The 22,067-nt window shown below is 39.0% G+C and overlaps 1 protein-coding gene across 2 annotated transcripts; it reads left to right on the plus strand.

Annotated features, from left to right (window-relative positions):
* Positions 1 to 418: 418 nt before the first annotated feature.
* Positions 419 to 20,728, plus strand: ints10 (integrator complex subunit 10). 2 transcript variants are annotated; one of them, XM_057851100.1, is made up of 18 exons: positions 419 to 920; positions 1,098 to 1,165; positions 1,245 to 1,348; positions 1,422 to 1,561; positions 4,595 to 4,676; positions 4,744 to 4,884; positions 4,949 to 5,123; positions 6,991 to 7,160; positions 7,242 to 7,381; positions 7,456 to 7,609; positions 7,684 to 7,766; positions 10,722 to 10,877; positions 11,016 to 11,124; positions 11,197 to 11,276; positions 11,363 to 11,525; positions 12,686 to 12,779; positions 18,352 to 18,420; positions 18,800 to 20,728. In XM_057851100.1, exons 1-18 carry the CDS (start codon positions 792 to 794, stop codon positions 18,954 to 18,956), a joined length of 2,214 nt encoding a protein of 737 aa, XP_057707083.1. In that variant the 5' UTR covers positions 419 to 791; the 3' UTR covers positions 18,957 to 20,728. The 2 variants fall into 2 exon arrangements, with proteins under 2 accessions (XP_057707083.1, XP_057707084.1); XM_057851101.1 differs by lacking the exon at positions 18,352 to 18,420 and having other exon boundaries at positions 420 to 920; positions 18,800 to 20,724.
* The last annotated feature ends 1,339 nt before the right edge of the window (positions 20,729 to 22,067 follow it).

The following is a 22,067-nucleotide window of genomic DNA, read 5'->3' on the forward strand; positions in this document are numbered from 1 at the left end:
CGAACAGGAGTAGAAACTCCTCGTGTGTAGTACCATACTGTAATTTTACTATTAACTGTCAATGCATCGTGTTGTTGTTGATGTTTACTATGCTTCCATGATTACAGTGGATATTTGTATCTGTATATGATAATCTTGTCTCTAAAGAGTTTTTTTTAATGATTAAAAGGTAGTTTGTCTACTTGCATTGTAATAATTTCTCCACTAGATGTCCCATTCGATGGTCGTTTACTGTATGTCTATATTTTTTTAGTCGCGTCGTCACTCTTGCACATGCAAAACCGAGCGACAAACCGCCATAAGACCGAAAATGAGAATAAAATGGATTGTTTCGACGGTACTGCTTTGTTACGTTTCACATTGCTCCTGACCTGTTGTTATTATTATTACAATGGCGATAACTGTCGTAAAAACAGACAGTTTACGTCAGTCAAATGACGTAATCAACATGGCGATGAACAAGCGATCTGGATAATGTAAAAATAACCGTTTTTTTGTTTGTTTGTTTGTTTATGTCCGTATGCGTGTAAATAAGAATACAGGCATGTTAAATGTTCTCTACATAATAAAACTGTAACGCTGCATAACTGAATGTAGTTTGCCAAGATAACTTCGCCTAGCTTTATTATTTGCTCGTTATGGACAGTCTGTAATCTTGTCATGTAGTTTCCACCCGATGCAAACTGGGCGAAACAGGAAACGAGCAATCTTGATGCCAGAGCTGGATTACAACGAGAGTAGCATTTGTTGCCAGTTTGCCACCTTCGACACAAGAATCTTTCTCACTACAAATGTCTGCGCAAAAAGACTGCGAATTTTTGGTCAAAAGAGCTCGGGAGCTGGTGCCCGATGACCCATGTGCGGCTAAAGCTTGGCTCATAACGGCCAGAACCCTTTACCCAGCCGATTTCAACATACAGGTAATGTAATCAAATCTGCTAGTTAAGTACTGATGCCCAACTAAAATAGAAACCGTAGGCATTACAATTTAAAGAATTCCAGAGCAAGTGATGTGTCTGCAATTTTGTCTGTACTAACACTGTAACTTTTCTGTTCTGAGTCACAAACACTTTTTTTTTTTCATTCTGCCTCCACAGTATGAAATGTACACCATTGAACGCAATGCCGAAAGGACTTCCTGTGCAGGGAGATTGCTGTATGACATGTACGTTTTAGCGTACTTCCACAGCGTTTCTCATAGTGGGTTAACAGCATTTTAAAGAACATTACTGTCTATGTTTTAGGTTCTTAAATTTTCCAGATCAGCCCGTAGTTTGGCGTGAGATCAGTGTCATCACCGCAGCTCTGCGAAGTGACGCTCAGGACAAACATTCGCAGTTCCTTCGAGGTGAGAGAAATACGCAAACTTGAATACTCTCCTGAGGATTTTAAGCTTATCTTTATTATGTTGTCCACACCAGGGCTTTTTGAAACACTTCCGGGCCGTATACAGTGTGAGATGCTTCTGAAAGCCACAGAGCAGTGTTTCAACACTTTGGAAAAGGCAGAGATGCTGTTGCTCCTACTAAAACGCTTTCCGGAGTCTGTCGTCCAGCACGGGGTACGGTACCTTATCACTGATTTGGAAAAATGATATCAAATGGTCAAATGGACAGGCCCTTATGCTAAAATATGGTATCGGGACATCCCTAACACGGGTAAGACTCGAACACAGATGCAAGGGATGATGAGTATTACTGAAATCATAAGGAAGGGTGGACAATATAGGATACGCATTTGACTGGCTAAAATAGTACCGGCATTGATATTAGATTTGCCTACACCAGGCATGTCCAAAGTGCGGCCCGGGGGCCAAATGCGGCCCGTGGTCGAATTTCATCCGGCCCCCAGCCTCTGTCATAAGATCAATAACGTCTGGCCCGCACACAGACTTAATAAATTGGTCAGCAGTACTGCTACCAGCATATGAAGTAGCTTACACATTAAATGCTGCTCCTCATTTACCCACTAAAAGGCAGCAGCACTATAAGCAACATTACCCCGTGTGACCCTTGACTTCCAATTTTCTAAAATGGCAGCAATCAACAAAAACAAAAAGTTGACTGCGACGGCCGATGCTTCAAGGATAGGTGGAAAATGGGACTATTTCTTCACTAAAATACGCAACTACTGTGTCTGCCTCATTTGCAAAGAGACAGTCACTGTTTTTAAAGAGTTCAATGTGAGGCGATATTACCAAACAAGACACGCTGACATGTATGACAAGATTACAGGGAAGATACGCAGCGAGAAATTGAGCAACTTGAAGCTAGTTTAATTTCACAGCAGCAGTATTTCGCAAGATCCCGAGAGTTGAAAGAAAACGCCACAAAGGCTAGTTGCGAGATTGTTGAAATTATTAAATTCAACAATGTAATCTAATATAATAAAAAAATACTAAAGCAAATGTGACACACAGAATGGCTTGCTAAAATTTGCTTAAATATATTGTTCTACGTAAAGGAAGGCCCCCCACATTTTTACCACACCAAATCTGGCCCCCTTTGCAAAAAGTTTGGACACCACTGGCCTACACTGACGGTGGCCACTTCCTTGAAATACAGGCTTTGATTTACCTTGATCTCCACTGTTACACATCAGAAAAATGAAATTCTGTGTTTTTCCAATGGCGTACCGCACGCTACACATCACTTCCGTCTTGCGAAGGGGGGACTTGGTACCCTTTGTCCCCAATAGTAAATGAATGGAAATAGCGTAAGAAGGAGATGTTTACAGAGCTAAACCTATCAATTCTCTCCGAAAATGATGTCCCTGGCACCAAATTAACTGGTAAAGATGTGGAATGTTCAGTTAAAGAGATGGCTTGACTGCTGAGGGCTGAAAAAGAGCTGAGCTGATCCACACCTTTTTCCTTTTGCCACTGACATTGACGTTCTGCGATTTCAACAAGCTATCCTTTACCCCCATATGCCCTGTCTTTCTGCTATATTATATATTATATTATATCCTTTGGTTGTCTTCAGTCTCTTACCGTTCTTTGGGGTAATTTATATTGTTAGATTTGTGAAGTGATCGCAAATGCTACTCAGTGACAGCAAACTAAGACTTTTCATTTTTTTATTAATAACAAATCTTAATTCTATTAATTTATTTACACTTCCCCCTTACTAAAGTTGTTTCTTTACGACAGAAGGTAACAACGGTGGCAGTCAGATACCACTTTCATTTTTTTCAGGTCATTTATTGTCAGACAGAAGCAGCACGGCAAAACGGCACGCTAAATAATAAGTAAAAATTGCAAAATGGCTTACCTCTTCGGGGGACGCTATGGCAGGCAGTGGGTCAGGATTGTCATTTGTAGGACCATGACACCCAACAAAATTTTTACTGCATATGAAGGTGAATGACTTCACCTTGCTGGCGTTGAACTGGTCTTTCGGACGTCCACACAAGCTGATCCATCGTTCACAGAGTCTTTGGTTTCGGGAAACGTATGAAGAAATCATTCATATGTGGACGGTCGTAATGTCTAAAGTCGTTTCTACAAGTTCCATAGTAGCAGTGTTTGATCGGCATGTTTGTTTTTGAAAGATTGCCGGAGAAAACTAGCAGAAATATAATGGTTTGTATGTGAGGGTGTGTCTATAATGTAGTGCTGCAACGATTAACCGATTAACTCTAGTATTCGATTAGAAAAAAAGATTCGAATTAAATTTAGCTGCTTTGAGTATTCGTTTGATTAAAGTGGCAATGTATTGGTTCGTTTGATTTGGGTGGATACACTGCCCTCTAGTCTGCCTCATTTCACGTGGCTGAATCCAGCTGCTCCTTGTTAAGACCAACATAAGCTAAGTTTTTGTTTCGGCTAATGTTTTTTTTAATGCATTTGTGAAGTCGTTTCTAGGTATAATTAGCCATTTTTTGTGGGAATATGTGTCTGAACCATTTGCTAAGAGCATTGTATAAAAAAAAAAAAAAAAAAAAAGCATTAGCATCTTATAGCATTTAAGATAGTGGACTTTTGTTATGTAAGTTAGCCAATTGTTCTTTTGTTGTACATACATCCTCATTTTTTAATTATTTATACTGTTTGAGGCTAAGCTCAGGTATTTTAATCTTTTATGTTTCTTATCCGATTACTCGATTATTCAAACTAACTAGTTCATCGATTAATCGACTACTAAAAATATCGATAGATGCAGCCTGACTATAATGTCCCGCTTCCGCTTTACGATGCGACGTCACGGTCTAAAAATAGCATTCGTGCGGCACAGTATTGTTCGATCGTAAAAATAAAATTATAAATAAAATGGATGCTTTCTTGAAGATTGACTTCATTAGAATAGAATAGAATAGAATAGCCCTTTATTGTAATTATACAGTTGTACAATGAATTTGTGGAGCATCTCCCTTTACAGTGCAGGATAAGGTAAGTTAAAAATAAACAGGCACATTTCTTGGTTCTCTGACAGCGGACCTCTGGGCCGTGCCCAAGCTATACAAATACTGTACATGCATACTTTTGCTGTGGTTTACTCCAATACTTATTTTTACTGGTATGTACATAATGTAGATGTTGTCTTTTCGCGTTGACATGGAGAGACAATGTTTTATTTTTCGCTTTTGTTCACAGGTGAGCCTAGGCGAGACACTGTTGGAAGCTGAAACATCTGAGAAAGTGGAATCGCCCGTCAACTGCTTCAGAAAACTTTTTGGTCGGTGAAATACTTGAATTAAAGCGGGTTGGGTTCAGCTTTATTGATTTCTGTCTTTATGTCACAGTGTGTGACGTCCTTCCTTTAGTTATAAACAACATGGACATGCGCCTGCCAGCCAGCTTGATGCAGAAATACATTTTGAAAGCTGCTGAATTCTACATCGGTTATGTCACTCGAGGACCTTCACCCGAAGGACAGATCAATGGTGAAGCAGAGCCGTGCGTTTGTTGTCGCTCATTGCAGCCACGTCATTTTATGATTTCTCTCAGCCGCTCAAGAAGGTGGTCCTCTAAAGTCTCCCAGTGTCTCCCGTGGCTCCCAGCGCTACGTTATTGACGGTTTGTCAGAGAAGTCTTCGGCGGTTGCTGAGCCTTGGGAGAGGCTCTTAGACCTCCTCGCTGTCGTCGGCGCTCGATGTGAGTGGCAGGGCGATAAAGGACAGAGGTACGCAATAAATGGAGAAATAATCAAATGTGATGTTTGCAGCATGTCATGCCAGGGATTAAGCCTGAACGATATATTATTTAAACATCGCCATTGCGATGTGCGCATGCGCAATAGTCCCATCGCAAGGACGTGTGATAGTTTTTTTTTTTTAATCCACAAATTTATGTTGCTTCATGCTTTCTCTGTCCCGAGCTGATCGCTTTAGTGACACTCGCGCTCCCTCCCTCCCTCTCCCAGCTCTTTGTTCCTCTGCGCACTTGCTTATTAAAGCTTAAACGATGGATGTGTTTGATCTTGCCACAGAAGCGGACTTCAAACACACCGCATCTTTCAATCATTGTTTAACTTGTTAAGCACTTGTTGCATGAAGGAAGCGTGCGCTGGAATGAATGTGTGTATGTGTGTGTGTGGAAACGTTCGTGACAGCCAGTGTTCTGACGAATGGGTATGCTTTGTACACCTGTTGTGTTGTGTCTTGGAAATAAACGCTAGAAGTGATTCTGCAGCCAAGGTAGATAAACAGAAGCATTAAATAAAGCAAAGCATTTTTCTACTACAGTACATTATTCTTGTTTAAAAACGATTCGGTGGGACAGTTATGTTTAAAACTGATCATAATAATGAAATTTGAAATGCTTAAGAACCGTTTAATAAAATATATATATGGCGGAAAACACTCGGGTGACTTGAAGTCCTCCTCTGAGACCCCCAGTTCCGATTTGCACGTGTGATACATCATTGGAAAGCTTAAAATCTCAATTTTCTGGGGGAAGAGAAATTTTGAAGCGGAGGGCATTTTTAAAAAAATGTTTTTTAAAAAGCAAAACCCTATCTGGAGGTGAGAGCAGAATTACAGACGCCATGACTTTAACGAGGTATTATCGCGTAAGTACCTACTTTCGATCCAAATCACTGAGTGTCAAGACACAGCTATGACTGGCCGCAGCTGGATTTTGGGGGGATTTTATGGGTGAAACATGGTAATATAACAAGGGTCGCGATGCAGAAATCGCAGACATCAAGGAGTGGTCGAGATTTTGGTTTTCATATATTTACCCTTTTAAACGTTTTTTTCCCCAATTTTTCTTTGTTCGGATCAATTATTTATCATCTAAAATATCAGGGAAAATGCAACAGTAAAAAAAAAATACAATTTAGCGATAGTTATGAGGTAGATATCCGTGACTTTTAAAGACACCTTTTTTTTTCATTGTGACGTAATTTGTTTAAAAGTTTAAAATTTGCAAGTGAATCATTTTTTAAAGTCGTTCTTTTTTTTAAACAAAATATTAGACATCAATTAATGATTCCAAGCTAAAAATGACTGAATGAAAATTGTTGACATTTTGAATCATAAATATAATTACTTACTTTGTTTTCATGGCTGGGTTGAAACAAAAACGGTTGCGCGACGTCTGTAAACGGGGTTTTCCAGGGTAAAACGGGCAAATTAAAAATAGTTCTGGGGCTTAATGTGCCATGAATCTGCTATGGCAGCATATAGGCATATTGTTCCGTCAAACATAAGAGTTGTTTTGGCTTAAAATACAGAAATTTCTTTTAAAGAGGAGTGCGAGAGCAGAAACTGCTTTTTCAGCCTTGTCTGTGTTTTCCGCCATATACAATTTTTTAAAGCATACTTTGGGGGGGAAAAGTGAAAAAACATGTCTAATATATGTTTCATATGTATCTCTTTCCAATGCTAAAATATATATATAGTTTTTCAATATAATATCACAATATATTGCAACCCCCCCAAAAAAATTGCAGCAATAGTTTTTTTCCAATATCGTTCAGGCCTACCAGGGATGCGTCGATACCACTTTAGCCAGTGAGTGCTGTAAGGTTGGTTTGTATTATGTAGGAGTTATGTGGACCTGCTTCAGAGAGTAAAGGAGCTGTGTCGCTACTTGCCAAGCTTGGAGGGAGACACCAGAGCCCGCTGCTGCAGTCAGGTGGTTATCTGCACCGCTCTGGTTCTCTTCCGCAACGCTTTCCTCTACGTCTCAACCGTACAGCCAGCGCTTTTCCAGGGTCAGTTTCTGTGGCGGCACACGCACATTAACTCACTACGTTCAACCGGATAAAAAATAAGGATCTGTTTTTATTTATCAGGTGTGAATACTTTAAACTTGGCGCCGTGGATTCTAGTGGAGGATTTTAGCACCGTGTACAATGATGTGGAGGTGGAGAGGGGAACGGTCAAACACACGCACAAGAAGCGCAAAATGGCAGATGGCAGAGAGAAGACCATGGTAAAGACAATGCAAGCTGACCAGAACACATGTAATCTATGAAAGGAGTACAGGACTGTGGGCGTTTATTTCAGAGTTCAGACGATGAGGACGCTTTGGGGAAGGTGCGTGGCCGTCACATCCTCGTGAACAAGACCGAAATGGCCAACTGGTCGGAGACTTTGGAGGGATTTTACACAGCCAGGGAAAGCTGGGACCTTCTTCACTCCCATGACAGTCTCGAAACTGGTAAACACTGCATTGTTGCTAACCTGCAGCATTTGTAGGCAATTTTAAACGTTTGTGAATTTGTGCTTTTACAGAGTTCAAAAAAATGTGTGCCTCATGGAAGACAGAAAGTTGGCTGTGGTTCCGAATCTTTCTTACTGACATGATCATTTACCAGGCAAGAAAGAACTCCATTATCAGGAACATTACTGAGCAGTTGAGAGTGATGTCTGACTATTGCCTCATTGTCTGCAAAAATGGATTGGACATCCATCGCCATCAATTGCAAAAAAATATTTATTTATTTTTATTTTTATTTAAAAAAATACATATTGAATATTTTTATTAAGGCTGGTTAACTCACTTATTAACTCGTTCATTGCTATTGACGGCGCTGGAGGTGCAATCTGTGATAAGTGGGAGGGTTGGCAGCGATCATTTGAAAAAATGAGCAATCACAGCTACTCCTCCCAGTTTCATTACTGTGTTATCTAAGAGACACGGAGACAGCAGAGCGGGAGTAGGGAGAAGGAAATGGAGTTATGGCGCTGTTGCAAACGCGATGCTAGGTGGCTCCAATAATACCGGACTGTAGCTGACAGCCTACAAACAACACCTCCATGTTGCTACGGTAGATATCACATGTATATAGAACGAGATACGAAATGACAGACCCGGCGGCGTTAGCACATGTATAGAGAACTAGATGCAAAATAATAGACTCGCCGAAACATCAGCCATTCTCAGCACTTTTAAGGAAGGCTCTGTTGTAGCGAACTTATGTAACTTTTTAAAAATCTAAAATACTCCTAAATCGGCAACATCTTGACCCTAATCTATCTTTAAATAATAAAACAGTTTTAAAACTTTAACATGTTGGAAGTCGACAGAAGGGAACTAAAGCAAATAATGTGAGCAATTTTAACAACTTTAATGGTTGATATACAACATTAAATGACTAGTTATCGCAATATCCGCAATACCCCTGTGTCTAGTTAAGTTTAGGGTAAAGAATTGAGCTAGCGCCAATTGTCCCAAAAACCCTTTAAACTTTACATTGTGTGACCTGTTTTTTTTTTTTTTTTTTTTTTTTTTTTTTTTTTTTTTTTTTTTTGAGTTAAAAAAACATGAAAATTATCACCAGTTACTTTGCCAAGTAACTTATTACTCTTACATTCAGGTAACTTGAGTTGCTAACACAATTACTTTTTGGGAGAAGCAATTTGTAACTAATTAATTACTTTTTAAAAGTAATATTAACAACACTGGTTACGAACGAGTTCCGTTCCTTCTGCTGGTGACGTAACCCGAATTTCCGCATAAGTCGGAATTAACCATTTAAGTACCCCTAAATCTCAAAATAACTACCCAAAAACATGTATTGTACATCATTGTACTATCCTCGCAAAGACGTTGGAGCTAAGTCCAAGTTATATATCGAGCTAAGCAGTAATCTTTGCTCGCTCTCGTTCAGCTGCGCGACTTCTTCGTGTGTACATGCACTCTTAGTCGCGTGTGGAAGTACTACCTGCTCTAAGCTTCCTGCGCCAAAATAAAAGCATGCATCACAATACAAAAGTCAACATTATACAGGCATGAAAATCTCTCACCTTTCGGCGATACGTGAATTGTGTAGATCCGAGAAGACAATTTTTAGATGCGGGGGTCGTAAGTCCATCTAACTAATTAACGACATGTTTTAATTGAAGTTGCTAAGCCTGTCGCGATATGCAGCGAGTCCATTTATCGCAAGGTAAATAAAAATGAGGGCGGTAATTCTTACGGCCGCGTGCGTGCGTGCATACATTTTTGGTTTCGTGTAGATGACATATGAGACTCCAGTTCCTTTCACAGATGTTTATTGGTCATCAAAACGCCGTAGAATTACAGTTCAGACATACAAAATAAGGAAACACATCGATATTAAACACTAACGTTAGCATTGCTACATTGAGACTAATGGGGGAAAAAAGACAACCTACTTTAGCCTGCTATAAAACGCAAACTTGTGGTTAAAAGGTGACACTTCGAACATGAAAAATCGCTAGTTAACAGCATTTGCAAACGAAAACATGAAAAACAAAATCTATTAGTGACACCAGAACCACCACCACGAAAAGTGCTTTTTTTGCGGAGTGTAAAGTTTACGGTTCGCGGTTTAGTGAACGTACTTCCGGTGAATATTTCAAAATAAAAGCACGTCATGTTTGTCATATAAATAACAATTTCTGGAGTTAATCTCACATACTTCAGAATCAAATTCTACACTAAGAGTAGCTTTAAAATGACGCCCTTTATGAAAAATATGATTGGCAATGAATAATTATTATAATTATTATAATACTATTACAATACATTACTATTACTGTAGTATAATAATAGTGCTTAATATATATTTTTTTAAGAATTGTTTTGAATAATGTTGGAAAGGCGAAGTCAGTGTTATGAATTTGTTTACATTCCATTATTTTGCACTAGTAAATGCTATCAGCATTTGACCTCATTGTTTATTTGTGATTAATTATTGTTATTTCCATATTTATTTGTACTTTAATAAAGAGTTACGTGTTCCAAAATGTTTTTGTCAATTAATAAGCGTCAACAAAAATTTTGTTGCTAAGTTAGTTAAAAAAAAAAAAAAAAAAAAAAAAACAATCGACTGACTAATCGGGAGAAAATTAGTCGTTTGGGACAGCGCTAGCGTACCTCTGGCCCATTTTCATGCCTGATTATAATTAAATACACATTTCGCCAAAGGGCAGAACAATCATATTAATGAAAGAAAGTAAAAATAATAAACTGTGAGGTATAATAAATTACTTTACGCGACTAAACAAAAAACTGTAGACATAATGGCGGACGAGACTCCTGTGTCGTAAACTCGAAATCACATAAGTCGGTTACGTCGTAACCCGGACACTCCCTGTATTACATAAAATGCAATAATGAATGAAGGAATTAATTAATCTCTATCAAAATTAGTAACCATTGCCCAGCCCTTAATTTTACTTGTATTCATAAAGGGAATAAGTTAATATTAATAAGAAACACCAAAGTCTTTCACAGACAATGACTGCTGAAAACAACATTGTCTCACATCTTACTAAGTGATTGTTCACCCCGTGTCGTCCAGGGCCAGTACCGGAAAGCCCTATCCAGCCTGCACCAGATGGCAGCCGTGCAGCAGCCCCAGTCGGGACAGCAGAGCCCCTCAGGTCAGACCAGTCTGGAGCACCACAGAGCCCTCATACAGCAGGCATCTTGCCACTACGCACTGGGAGAATACAGGGTACTCTTTTAAATGTTTCGTTGGAAACAATGAAACGAGTTGTGCCAAGCTGGATGTAAAAAAAAAAAAAATCAAATCAACACGGTTGTGATCTACGTTCATTTTCTGGTCTGGTGTAAATGTAAATATATTTTTCAGATTGCTTGCGAGAAGCTTCTTGATGTTGTCAGCGGACTGGTACCTCCAAACCATGAAGCAACAAAACCTTTTGAAGATCAGACAAGACCAAAATCCAAAATGAAGAAAAGTATGCTATTTAAAAAAGAAAATTGAAAAATAATTGGCAATTTATGAATGATTATGTATTTGTCCAAACTAGGCCACGACCTGAGATTGCTTCCATGCACCAGCAATGCTGTATTACCATTCTGCCTCCAGCTGATGTTAGCCTGCTTTAAGGTACTAAATATACACTTTTCTAAATGTCTATGCTTTCCATTCATGGCCTAAAACAAATTTTCTTTCGCCATCTTGGGGCCAACTAGCCACGAGCCTTCACAGACAACCGAGACGATCTTTCACTGGGTCACGTGGTGGTGCTCCTGCAGTATGATTGGCCGCAGGGCGAGATGCTGTTCCTAAAAGCCGTGGATAAAATTTGCCAGCAAGGTGGTTTCCAATATGAGAATTTCTTCAACTATGTCACCAGTATCCTGCCAATGTTCTATTCAACCTTTTACATATTCTTTAGTACCATTTTTTAAAACCTATGCTAAGAATTTCGTGATAATTATCCATTTCAGCTACAGCTCAAATTTGACCAGCCTTTGTGTACACAAACCATGACATTTTAGATTAGAAGATACAATTTCTGGAGAAATTGCGTGGGGATGCTTTGCGTCACTTCCTGTAGCTTTTTGGTTGCGTCCTATTAATTTTGGGATATTTTTGGATCACTTTCCTGTTAACTCATTACGGTAGTGGCTATTGACGGCGCTAGAGGTCCATTCCATTTGGACTGGGAGGGGTGAAAGAACGTTCCCCTCCTGATTCAAAAAATGGGCGTCTAGCGCCGTCAATGGCACTAAAACGTGCTTTTACAGCCTAGTTGAAATGAATTGGATGTCTATTGTTGTCAATGGCTGGCAATGAGTTAATTTTGGGTCACTTCCTTGTCAATTTTGGGGTACTTACAGGTCACTTCCGGCATATTTTAAGGCATTCCAGGGTCACTTCCTGTACATTTAGGATCATTTCCTGTTGATTTTAGAGCATTTCTGGATCACTTCCTATTCGTTTATTTTTTTTTTTTTCAGGTCACTTTGTGTTTTGTTCCCATTGAAAATGAATGGGGAGGTTTTTGTCACATTTTTGTGGAACCGTACATTTTGGGCAAAAACTGTGTACAAAGTTTTGCGCGCCTTGATTTCCTGAATTTGTTTGTGTAAATTATGTGAATGAGGGGGGGAAAATTGGTCCATGATACATTTTAACGTTTGAAAATTTTAACGTGCATGCCTTGATTTCCTGAATTTGTGTAATTTATGTGAATTGGGAAAAACTTTCAGGATGAGATGCATTTAAAAATTTGAAAATTGCAATGTTTTTGCCCATGGAAATGAATGGGGCGTAACAATCGTAAACATTAGGGGTGAACTCCAAAGAGAGCTTTGCAAAGCATCCCCATAAATATTTTCCTATTTGAATGTTTTTGGTCAAATTTCAGGTTGTAAACACAGACATATAAGGGTATTTTTTTTATTGCTGGCAAATAGCAAAGAGGTCAGATTTGACCGACATCCAATCAGTACCACTCTCCACTTGTTTTATTTTTCTGTTACTCTCCTTGAGCTCACATCCTTCAACAGATATCGACATGCTGGAAGAGTTTGCGTACCTGCGTACCCCCGATGGAGGAAGGATCCAGTTAGAGCTGCTTCCCAACCAGGGAATGTTGATTAAGTAAGCACATCACATCCGGTCTGCCGTACCGTGGGTTTTGTTGCAAATCCACCTGATGACTGGCCTGTTGTCAACTTAGCTCAGGGTTTCCCAAACTATGGCTCGCTGCCCTATTTTAACTGGCCCGTTGCAAATTCAGAAAATATCATTTAATACAGTCCGCACAAGAAGCATGAATTCAGCCTACGTTCTGTTGCATTACTCAGCTTTAACACTATATGAAGCTTGCTTTATAGTGAAATGACTAATTACACTGGTTGTGCCACCTGTTTGCGAAAAACAATGACTATTTCAAATTAACAAATTATTGCCGTGAATAGGCATGTGCCTCTGATATTCGACGGTATAACCTTAAGCTAAAATATCACAGTATCATGGTATTGCAATTACAGCTCTAAAATGTGTTAAAGATATTTGTGTTTAAAAAAATAATACATTTTTCAATTGAACAGGATTTTTTAAAACATATTAGCAAATTGGAACATAAGTATAATGTTTAAAAAAAAAATCAAATATTCTAAATAAATTTAAAATAAATGCAGTCCCTTAGGTGAGCCTAAACCCACAGCCACAGCTCAACATTATTACCCTTAGAGCAAAAATAATTGAATTAATTTCCATAAAAAGCACACGTGTATGACTCGTATCACATTTACATTATAAACACAGTTTTTCTCAACGCAGACAGTTGCCAGAGAGAAAAAAAAAACAGCATGTTTTACCACCGCTAGACACACTAAACACACTGGAGTTAAATCTCATAGCTGGAGGGAAACGTTCATTGCAGTGCTAACTAACCTTTAATTTTGTATAAATGCAAAATCATATTGGAGGTTTTGCCTAGCGGAGGTATTCCCATACCAGCTATTTCGTTTTCTTCGATGGCGGAAAAAGTTCAGTAGTTTCACATCCTCCAGCCATCCGGTAGCACAGCTGACTCACTTACACTGAGCAACAACCGGTGGGGTGGGGGGTGGGTAGAGCGAGGTATTTTGATATGATAATGGATAATATTGACTATGGTTTTGGGGCAAGCACGTTGCTTTCAAACGGTGAATGTAGAAGCCTTCTGCCATTGTACAAGGGTTGGTCACAGTTTAGCACACCAGTTATGCTTATTGACCATTAGATGTCGCCAAACTAAGGTGCTTGATTTGTTATGTGAGCAGACCATTTGCATTCATTGTGCAAAAATTAAATGAACAATAAATTATTGAAAAATAATGAATTATACACTCATTACATACCTCATTCACTGTACTGAAGCTGTGTGTCTTTGTTATTTTGAGTCAGAAGCACTGTGTGAGCCATATATGATATGGCAGTGCCTTATGGGCACTTTGCACTTAATCCTAAAAAAACAGATCTTTGCATAATTTTGGTTTCAACTATAAATACAGTATAGTGGTTCAATATAGGGACTTTTTCCATAACTTCAGTTGAGCTTGTTCTCTCATTTTTCACAGAATAATTATTGGAAAATCTTGAAGTTGTTATATTTATCACTATTGAAGTATCCGGTAGGGCATCACAATACAATTAGCCATAATATATTGAGTCCACGACGGCATATATTGGTATTGGTTTGATATCTGTATCGGATTTTTGGAGTTGGACAATATCGGGATATCGGTTAAAAAGTAATTATCAGACAACTCTACTTACAATTTGTTTGTTTGCGTGTGAAACTATTAGGTGTCCGGCATGGGGATCAAATTAGTTTAAAGTGGCATTAAAAAGAATTAAATGAGATTTGCTGATACCTGTAGAAATGCTGTTCCACTTCAGTTTTCTCCAGTAGTGTAAATTGGCAGTGTATCAAATACTTGTTCTCCCCACTGTATATGACGGAAAAACCTCAGGTGATTTGAAGTTTCTCTGAGACCCCCAATTTTGCCAAATTTCAAAATTGTTCTATATGCATGTGTGCTCATTGGAAAGATTAAAATCTCAATTTTCCGGGGAAGAAAAATTTTGAACAGGAGGGCATTTAAAAAATTAAAAAAAAACCTAAACCCTAACTGGAGGTGAGAGCACGAGAGAGCAGAATTAAAGACACCATTATTTTAACGAGATATTATCGCATACTTACCTTGTTTCGATCCAAAACTCTGTGTAGCATGTATCAGCGAGTGTCAAAACACATATCGTGACTTTTAACGGGATTTTATGGGTGAAACACGGTAATATAACAAGGGTCGCGATGCAGAAATCACAGACATCAACGAGTGGTCGAGATTTTCATTTTCATATATTTACCCTTTTAACCTTTTTTTTTTTTCCCATTTTTCTTTGTTTGGATCAATTATTAATCATCTAAAATATCGGGGAAAATGCGACAGTAACAAAAAAATACAAGTGATAGTTATGAGGTAGATATCCGTGACCTATTTACAGACACTACAGGGTGTTCCAAATTGGTTGACCCCACTCTAAATGCCCATATCTCTGAAACCACTTGATGGATCTCAATGAAATTAAATACACCCTATGGTGAAAGTCATACATTTTATTAGTTAAATTTACAAAGAAAAGTACAAATATTTGTTGGTTCTATGACAGATTTTCATAAATGTTCAGTATGAGCGCCACCTGCAAAATGCCTTTTCTTTTGAAGTGAGCGGCATTTCTTAACCTGAAAAGATAGAAATGCCAAACGTTACACACAAAAACTTGAAACGTTTCTACACAAGCTGTGAAAATTTAAAGGTAATTCCAACGAAAATTGTCAAAATTATTGGCCAACGAAATGAGATCAAACATTTTGGAACACCCTGTATTTTTTTTCCATTGTGACATAGTTTGTTTAAAAGTTTAAAATATGCAAGTGAATAATTTTTTAAAGTCGTTTTTTTTTCTAATTAATAGACATCAATTAATGATTCTAAGCTAAAAATGACAGACATTTTGTATAATAAATATAATTTCCTTTTTTCATGGCTGGGTTGAAACAAAAGCGGCTGCGCGGTGTTTGTAAACGGGGGTCTCCAGGGTAAAACGGACAAATTAAAATTAGTTCGGGGGCTTAATGCGCCATGAATCTGCTATGGCAGCGTATAGACATATTGATCTATCAAACCAAACACAACAGTTTTTTTGGCTTAAAGGGTATGACAACACCTGGGGAAATGCTAATATTCCATCATTTATCCATAAACGCATGTCTTTTGTATTCAAATCATGCCACTTCCTGTAATTACACACATCGCAACACCTAGAAAATGATAGAAATTTGGAGCGATTGTCAAGCTGAGAGGACCGCTCCCCGAGATCCCGGAAATCTAGCATATTGTGTGCGTGACGTCAAAAGAAGGAAACAACCGGCTCAGTGCTTAGTACTGAATAGCGGCGATGATGGCGGACAATTTTGTTTCGAGTTGCGGCGACGAATCCGACGTAACGAACGTTCTTGTAATGGTGACTAGGAGAGTTATGAACCTCTCTTTGGTGTTTTGGGTTATCAATTTGAGCCCAAACGAAAGCCAATGCAGCCTAATGAAAGGATCATTGAGGGGAGCAATCACACTGATGAAACCCCGGCAACAGTTCGTGTGGGAAACACCAAATGGTATGTTTTGCATTTCTTTTTGTGAAGCTGATACACCGTGACCGCAAAAATAAAGTAATGTAATTATCATTTATTGTGCTAGCATAGGTTTTCGCTCTGCCAACAGACACAAATATGAATGGGATTAAAGGATTTGTTGTATATATTTTACGAGCGGTAATTTATACGTAGATTTGTCCAGTCCTATATCCAATGCGTGATATGTTTTTTATTATACTGGACTGTCTCAGAAAATTAGAATACACAATATTCTAATTTTCTGAGACAGTCCTGTATATTGTTCTATGTAAAGGACGTCAGCCAAGGTCGGCCCCCCACATTTTTATCACGCCAAATCTGGTCCCCTTTGCAAAAAGTTTGGACACCCCTGCTTTAAATGGTGGATTAATGTACAGGACTGTCTCAGAAAATTAGAATATTGTGTATTCTAATTTTCTGAGACAGTCCAGTATAAGAGTACTCACTCTGGCCATTTCGAGCTTAGCAGCTAGCCTTCTTTGCTTTGCCTGGGGCGGTGGGGTGGTGTCATCAGTGCCAGGCGTCCTCTTTCTTGATATCTCGGGACATTTAGGTGGCTGCGCGTGTATGGTGGGCACCGCATTTGCTTTCAGCCGCAATTTCTTAGCAAAACCTGATTTCATTTGTCCACAGTTCGAATAGCTTTCAGGTGTAAAATGCGCACCACACAAAACCGTGCCGGCGCCTGGGTCTGCAAAATTAGCCCTCTTAGCACGGACAAACTTTACTCATTGTCTGCGTAGTCCAGCTCTTTTTCTCACGTTCGGGAACTCATGAGTACTACATTGCGACAAATGGCTATTTGTACACCACATAGCATGACAGGTTTGAACCATTTTAGCGATTTGTGATCAAACCCGAACGCAGCTCTCTCATCGATAAACAACGTTGGAACCTGCCTCGACCTTTTGTTTCCTTGCTATGACGTCTCCGCCCCTTTCGGCTGTTTCCAGAATACTTTAAGAAATGTTCGTAATTTTCGATCCATTTTCGATAATTGCTCATTAATGTGATTTTTTTTGTTGTTAACTTTATTCGTATTAGTTATCTTGCCACATAACGGTTCTATTGAGACCTCACAGCCCCTTAGCATTATAATACCCTTTAAAATACAGCAGTTTATTTAAAAAGGGGTGCAAGAGCAGAAACTGCTTTTTCAGCCTTGTCTGTGTTTTCCGCCATATATAAGCCTATATATATAGTACAAAATGTACTGTATGTAAAAATGGTGACCCCCAAAAAACAGGCCCGAAATTTAAATAGGCATCATTTTTTGATTTTTTTGTTTTGTTTTGTTTTTTTCCTAGTATAAAACTTTATATGATGTTCTGGGGCAAAAAATGAAGTAGTTATAGCAACAATCGAATTTTATTCCGAGCAAAAAAAATCAAGAAATTATGCCTATTCAAATTTTAGGGGGGCTCACCCTGTATTTAAATACTTATTTTGTTTAGAAATATCCAAACCCCTAACTAATAGGTGATAAAAGTGGGCTTTCTTAAACATTACAGGTTTTTACAGTATCTCACAAAAGTGAGTACACCTCTTACAATCCTGTTTTCATGGGACGACACCGAAAAAACATGAGACTAGAGTACAAAGTGAAGTACTCTATGTAGATTCACCGTCTCTCTACCCCTTTTGTCACGGTGCGGTAAGGAATGGGTAAATGGACGAGTTTTCTTGTTTTATTCTGTTGCTTATGTGCTGAAATTTTTTATCCTAATGCGACACTGTGTACCCCACCCATAGGAGCATTTGTAGAGGTTGTTTTGTTTTTCTTCTCCCATCATTTCCCCTTTTTCTCATCATCATTTAGAAGGCTGTTTTAGGAGTTAGTAGTCGTATCATTTGTTGGGTTTCCTCACTTTAGTGAGATACTGTATGTTAAATGTATCAAATGAAACTGTAAGTGGAAGTTGCAGACTTGAGAGCACCTCGAATGCAGCCGCACTGACTGAGTGTTTGAATGTTGCTGTCCCTCAGGAACCCTAGGCCCTCCCTGGGGGTGGAGTTAAACACCCTTCTGCTCCAAGGGGTGCAGATGATGGACAGGTACCCCGGGCCCCTCTTACCACAGTCCCCCAACACCAGTTACCATTCATTCCCAATTCCAAGGCCTTTCACCCCCACATCCCCAATTTTATTTAATTTTTTTGGCCAAGCATTTAAGAAAAAAAAATGGTGGTCGCCGTTTGATTTATTTGAGCCATCGCTCGTCTTTCTGTCGTCATCACCGTCAGTTCAGAGGTCGTACTTGATTGTTGTGCAGTTAGTTTTTTTTGGCCTTTTCACATTTCATTTGTGCTTATTTTTCATGTGTACTGTTGATTGATCTCTCGGTGTTTAACCATGAATGATTGATTTTGTGTCGCTTTCAGATGTGGCTCCCTAAACGCAATGGCTGTGTATTTATCTTTTTTCTCATGTGCAGACACCACACAGTGACCAGAGGGATTACCAAAGGAGTGAAGGAGGATTTTCGTTTAGCCATGGAGAGGCAGGTGTCGCGTTGCGGAGAGAACCTGCTCAGCGTCCTGCACCGTTTCTGTATCAACGAGAAAATAATCATCGTCCAATCTCTCCCTTGACACTTTTAAATGTGCTCAAAAGTGAACCCGGACTGACTTTCTGTCAAAATGTGGAGATGGACTGATGGCATTTTCTCAGTATTCTTTTACAGCTCTTGTGCTAATATTTTAAGTGATGTCATTATGATGTAATATTTTTGTCAGAGCATTTTGTTCATCTGTATGATACAATTATTCAATCGTTTGTATAAATGTTTTTACCATCAATATTCCACCAATTAATGCAGGATCATTGCCACCATTTGGCACAGGATGGCAAGAGCAAGAAGAGGCATTCAGTTTCACCACAAACATTTGCAAATACACGGAGGCTCATAAACCCCTGCTTGGATTTTTAAATGTATTTCACTTCTTGGGATGTAGTATTTAAGATTTTCTCAGAGAAAAAGTTTCTTCTCTTTGCTTTAGTGTATTTTAGACTTTCCTTCAATTGTGAATAAAGCACACGTGTTGTTTTATCTTGAACTGCATCAAAACGCATATTGTCATATGTATTAAAAATGTTGTTTTTGAAAGTCACTGTAATAATTGAGTTAGGAGGCAGCCCTAAAACGTTTGCTCGTGTAGGTCTGCTGTCACACAATACAAACCATTAAAGAGTATTCATCCGTAATGCAGCATTATAGACAAACACATAAATTGATCATCAACTGGAACATGGGAGAGAACCATTTTGTAATACGTCAATGGTTACAATGATTACAAACGTAGCTTGGATGGTGCCCTGTGCAATTACAAGATGCTTTAGTCATTATTGTATTTTTATATACAATATTTTAATACAATACCTAATTAGTACAATGCATAGGCGGAGATTGAGGGTGGTCAGTGCCCCCCTGTTGGTCGAAAAATATAATTACATGTAATTAACTTTACTATAAATGAATTTAAAGCAACACTTGATAAAATTTCAGTTTTGGTCGATTTTAGCGACACCGGTGGACAAAAGCAGTAGTGTTTTGCCTTAAGAAAAACTGCGTTTCCTATGAAGACCAGCGCACAGCTATGGGGGGCCGTTAGGGACATAATTCAGGATTACCTTTCACCAGGGGTCGCGTTAACCGAATATTTTCCGTCGTTGACCGGTTTTTTAAAACAGTGACAGAAAAAACTGAAGTCCATCTGTCATTTTGACAGGTTGCAATTCACACCCCAGACCACAGGGTGGCGAGTGAGCATATTAGCTATTGTCTCTCTTGATGCATGACGTCGTTGGCCTTACTCGGAAAAATGTCAAGGCAACTGAGTGTATGCCTGGCACGGCCAGACTGTTCTCCCTGTATTTTTCAAACACTGAGAGAAAAGTCTGGGACACAGCCTCTCGAGTAGGTACAAAATCAATCGACAAATCAGATTTGTTTATTTGCGTGACGTGTTCTTCACGAGCAACGTCACTCTTGTGCGCCGAAAGTCGTCTCTACAACAACACGGATGGCGAACGGGAGAACCGAGAATATGTTCCAATCCGCGGTAAATTCAGTTTTAAATGAGCTAAAACACATCGACACGAGTCATTGACAACAGTCTGTCTCGCGCTAGCCATGTTGAATAAACTCCGTTCTCCTCGTATGTTTACTTCCGCGCGCAAGTCCCTCGTCCTGCCCTCGTCGCTTTGCTAACGACACATCTGCCCGTCGCTGATTGGTGCACTCCGCTGTCTGTTTGCCTCTTGTTAAGCTTGTTCGGACAGAATATTAATTAAAAATGAATGACAACTAAATAGTATTGAATATGTCATTATTATCATTTTAAAAATGTAAGTGACGGGTAAAAATAGATTATGACCGGATTTTTATGACACTGTCAGTCAAAATGACAGACAACGAAAAAGTCTAGCGCAACCTCTGCCTTTCACACACACTAGTCAAAACGTTCTCACACATTCTACTGAAATGTTTTCTGCGCACGCATACATGTGAAATCCTCACACGTATACATGTGAGACTCTCGCACACATACATGTGAAACATTTTTTGCGCACGCACACATGTGAAATTCTCACGTATACATATGAGACGCTCGCACGCATACGTGTAAAATTCTCTCACATATACAGTACATGTGAAATCCTCGCATGTATACATGTGAGACGCACGCATACATGTGAAATCCTCGCACGTATACATGAGACGCTCGCACGCATACATATGAAATTCTCTCACATATATATGTGAGACGCACGTATACATGTGAAATTCTTGCACGTATACATGTGAGATGCTCGCACGCATACATGTGAAATTCTCGCAGGTATACATGTGAGACGTTTTCACGCATACATGTGAAATTCTCGCACATATAAATATGAGACGCTCGCATGTATACATGCGAGAATTTCACATGTACGCGTGCGAGCGTCTCATATGTATATGTGAGAGAATTTCACATGTAGGCGTGCGCAAAAAATGTTTCACATGTATGTGTGCGAGAGTCTCACATGTATACGTGCAAGGATTTCACATATATGTGTGCCCAGAAAACGTTTCAGTAGTATGTTTGAGAATGTTTGACTGGTGTTTGTGAAAGGTAATCCTGAATTATGTCCCTAATGCCCCCTATCCTACCTGCACGGTGTTGTAAAATCATCAATCAATCAAAAATCAATCTCCCGGTCACCTGCAGATGGATTAAACAACATTTCTTTTTTTTCTTTTTTTTTTTTTATTTATGTGTGTCAGGGTTCCTGCCACCCTCCTCAAAGTTAATTAGTGCCTGTGAAAGCGATACAGACCCCCTCAAGATATACTGTAGACGAGGTGTCATTCAACTAGTTGCAGGGGTTTAATGGAGTTGATTTCAACAAATTCCCTGCAGTTTGTTGGTTATTTTTAAGTTTCAGTGCTCCAGAGTGGCTAAGCTAGTCAATGGTGCCTCTGTTTTGCATACCAATTAAAAAAAAAAAAAAAAAACATATGGACGCATGAGAATCACCCATTACCTATGCAATCAATACTGTTGGATATGTTTGCAGGATAAAGTTATTAAAACGTACCATTGTATGTCAATAATTGTAGTATGAACAGTAACATTTGTAATCCAGCAGCTCTGCAGGGAACAGGCTGTCTAGGCAAGCAGAACAGAGTGATAGATACCACATTGTTTTTTTTTCAC

This window comes from Corythoichthys intestinalis, chromosome 11 (genome assembly GCF_030265065.1).
Source record: "Corythoichthys intestinalis isolate RoL2023-P3 chromosome 11, ASM3026506v1, whole genome shotgun sequence".
In the NCBI taxonomy this organism is placed as follows: Eukaryota; Metazoa; Chordata; class Actinopteri; order Syngnathiformes; family Syngnathidae; genus Corythoichthys; species Corythoichthys intestinalis.